Source organism: Bufo gargarizans, chromosome 8 (assembly GCF_014858855.1).
Source record: "Bufo gargarizans isolate SCDJY-AF-19 chromosome 8, ASM1485885v1, whole genome shotgun sequence".
NCBI lineage: Eukaryota > Metazoa > Chordata > Amphibia > Anura > Bufonidae > Bufo > Bufo gargarizans.
The window spans coordinates 58,099,744-58,102,728 of NC_058087.1; the positions used below are offsets into that span (position 1 = coordinate 58,099,744).

At 39.9% G+C, this 2,985-nt stretch overlaps 1 protein-coding gene across 1 annotated transcript; it reads right to left on the minus strand.

The window, feature by feature from the left end:
- Positions 1-390: 390 nt before the first annotated feature.
- RPRM (reprimo, TP53 dependent G2 arrest mediator homolog) lies at positions 391-818 on the minus strand. The gene has a single exon (XM_044305094.1). It carries the CDS (start codon positions 700-702, stop codon positions 391-393), a length of 312 nt encoding a protein of 103 aa, XP_044161029.1. The 5' UTR covers positions 703-818.
- Between the last annotated feature and the right edge of the window lie 2,167 nt (positions 819-2,985).

Here is a 2,985-nt window from a genome sequence, read left to right on the forward strand (position 1 = left end):
CAAAGTATTGAAACATCCCCCGTTTCAAGCTAGAATCCAAGTCAACTCATGGATCAGTACTTTATACAACCGTACGTTACATTCTCACTCACAACCTCAGCTTTGGAGATGATCAGTGACTCGACCCATTTTCCTTCTTCTTTTAAAGTGCTGTTTCAGTTTTTGCATCACTTCGGGCGTTCCACCAGAGAATTGTTCAAAGCAACTTCTCAAGCCTTTGTCATTTTTCCCCTTCGTATCCATCATCCCAAAAAAAATAATGCAAAAATAAAAACCTCCTCTTCATTTCTGGCCATCAATCTTGCTCCTTCAACAGACGGGACAGAGAGAAACAAAAGGCATTAGGCGTTGCTTCAGATATTTGTGAAGACATCGACAATCTTGGTTCCCTCAGTAAGGACCCACAATTACTGCTTCAACTTCTTTGGATGGTCTTCGCTCTTTGACCAAAAAGTTTATCATCCCTTCGGACTTGATGAGAAGATTGCATCCTAAAAAGAAGATTCCAAAGACCACGGTGAGGGACAGAACACACATGACTGCGATCTGCACCACCCTCATAACAAAAAGATTCTTTTCGTCCACAGCTGGTTCCGGAAAGCCATCGTCTGTTACCACTGACGCTTGGGTGCAACATCCCAGTAGGTTACCCAACATGTTGCTACTGTTGGTGAGTAAAACCACAGCATCTGTCTGATTCATGGTCCCAAAGTTATTGCACAGCAATGAAAAGTCAAACAGGTGGTCCCGCTGCTACTGCAAGTGAAGAAAAGAATTCAAAGAAAAGAACCCATTAATCATTGGATTTTCCTTCTCCTCCCTCTCCTGCTGCTTCGCCAACTGAGGGTGGAAATGTTACAGCTAGGAATAAAGCCTCTCAGCTTGCTCACAGTTAGTCTTTAGAATGCCTTTTTTCTGCAATTTTAATCAGTTTCTTTCAGTTCACATGCAGCCAAGCAGAAAAGAAAGCTACTGACTTTATCTGGCTATGGTTATTATAAAGCTCTGGATCCAACCATTAACCAGAGGGAGGTGTTTGAATCCATTAATAGAGATCTACTGGAGATGTAGGGATACAGCGCCATCTTAAGGTCGTTGACTGCAATTACCTTTCATTTTGAAAACCAATTGTACTTTCACCGATACATTTCCCTTGTTGATGGTTTATGTCCTGCAAGGAGCCCATTAGAGAGACACTAAAAACAGTTGAAGTATATAGATGGAAAATAACATCGAAGAGTGTCTAACAGAGTTTATCATCATTAAGGTAAATTGAAAAATAAATGGGATTCTTTATAAATTAAAATATATGATGTCATTTCTCTGAACAAAATGCATACATTATTAAAGTGGTTGGGCAGGCCATATATATTGAGGACCTACATTCAAATATTATCTGCTCACATAGCAGCAGGATGCTACCAGATGATTGAATATGGGGGTCCCTGCAGCAACTTTGAGAAGGTAGGTCCTGGGGAAAAGAGGACACTGGCAGCTTTCCTCTATACCTAGAAGTCATCTCATGCTCTGATCGTGTCTATAATAATAAACTGGGGAGTTTCTTTAATAATCTATCAATTTTTTTATATGAACATAGGCTGTTGAGGTGCTGCACATTGAATATATGTATGTAGTGCAGTCTACTGCGTTATGTACCACTTGTGCAGCGGGTGGGAGACTAGGGGCCCACCTTGCTCAGGGGCCCAACGGGGGATTCACCTGTACCCCTATGGGCCAGTTCGAGCCTGAGTCCGACACCCTGACGATCGGCTGTTTGAAGAGGGGGCAACGCTTCATGCGAGCTCAGTTTCCTCTTCGTTACACTACCCGTCATCTCCCCTGTAGTGGTGGAATAGTGTAACTATAAGTACTCGCTACTTTTAAATAAATAGAACTAGTACTTGTCATGACACTGCACTTTCGAGATGACAGGCAGTGTAATGAAGAGGAAGTAGCGCAGCTAATATTGATGACCTGTCCAGACAATAGATCATCAATATACAGTATATGGCCTGCACAACCTTTTTATATGTGCATAATAAAGGATTTGGGGTATATATATATATATATATATATATATATATATAAAGAAAGGCCCCATTGACCTGGGCTGAAACGTTGCTTTCTGGGGTAATAAAGCGGGCCCATCACCTTTTCACACACCGTGTTTATAAAAAATAATAATAATATAATAATATACATATATATATATATATAAGACAAAAATTGGACTGCACTCCGAAGGACTTTCCAAAGAGTCAATGAACTTTATTCACCCATAAAATGGCACAGAGGGACGTTTCGGCTCATACATGAGCCTTTCTCAAGCTTGAGAAAGGCTCATGTATGAGCCGAAACGTCGCTCTGTGCCACTTTATGGGTGAATAAAGTTAACTGACTCTTTGGAAAGTCCTTCGGAGTGCAGTACAATTTTTGTCTTATACAAGCGGGTAAGCACCTATTGCCATACTTGGGCTTTGCACCCTCCCTTTTCCCTTTTTTTCTTGGATGGTGCTGCTGGTGGTTTTTCTTTTATATATATATATATATATATATATATAAAAAATATGAAAAAACGGGCAGCACTCAACAGATAAAAAATAGAAAAATACTTTATTTACCCACAAAGGTCATGCAACAGTTTCGGCTCTACACAGGAGCCTTCCTCAATGAGTCTGCTTGAGGAAGGCTCCTGTGTAGAGCCGAAACGTCGCATGACCTTTGTGGGTAAATAAAGTATTTTTCTATTTTTTATCTGTTGGAGTGCTGCCCGTTTTTTCATATTTTTGTATTCATCTGGATTTGCTTATATCCACATTGGGCTGGTGCACCCTTTACCTATTTTTCATCTAAGACTGTGCTGCTAATCCTTTTTCTTCTTTTTTGTATATATATATATATATATATATATATAGATAGTTTGGAAATACATTTCTGAATTTTCATTGAACAACACCCAAAGTTATGTATCCTCCATTCCATGCT

Excerpts from the sequence above, each read along its gene's own strand:
- RPRM (XM_044305094.1), bottom strand. The coding sequence starts at position 702 with ATGAATCAGACAGATGCTGTGGTTTTACTCACCAACAGTAGCAACATG.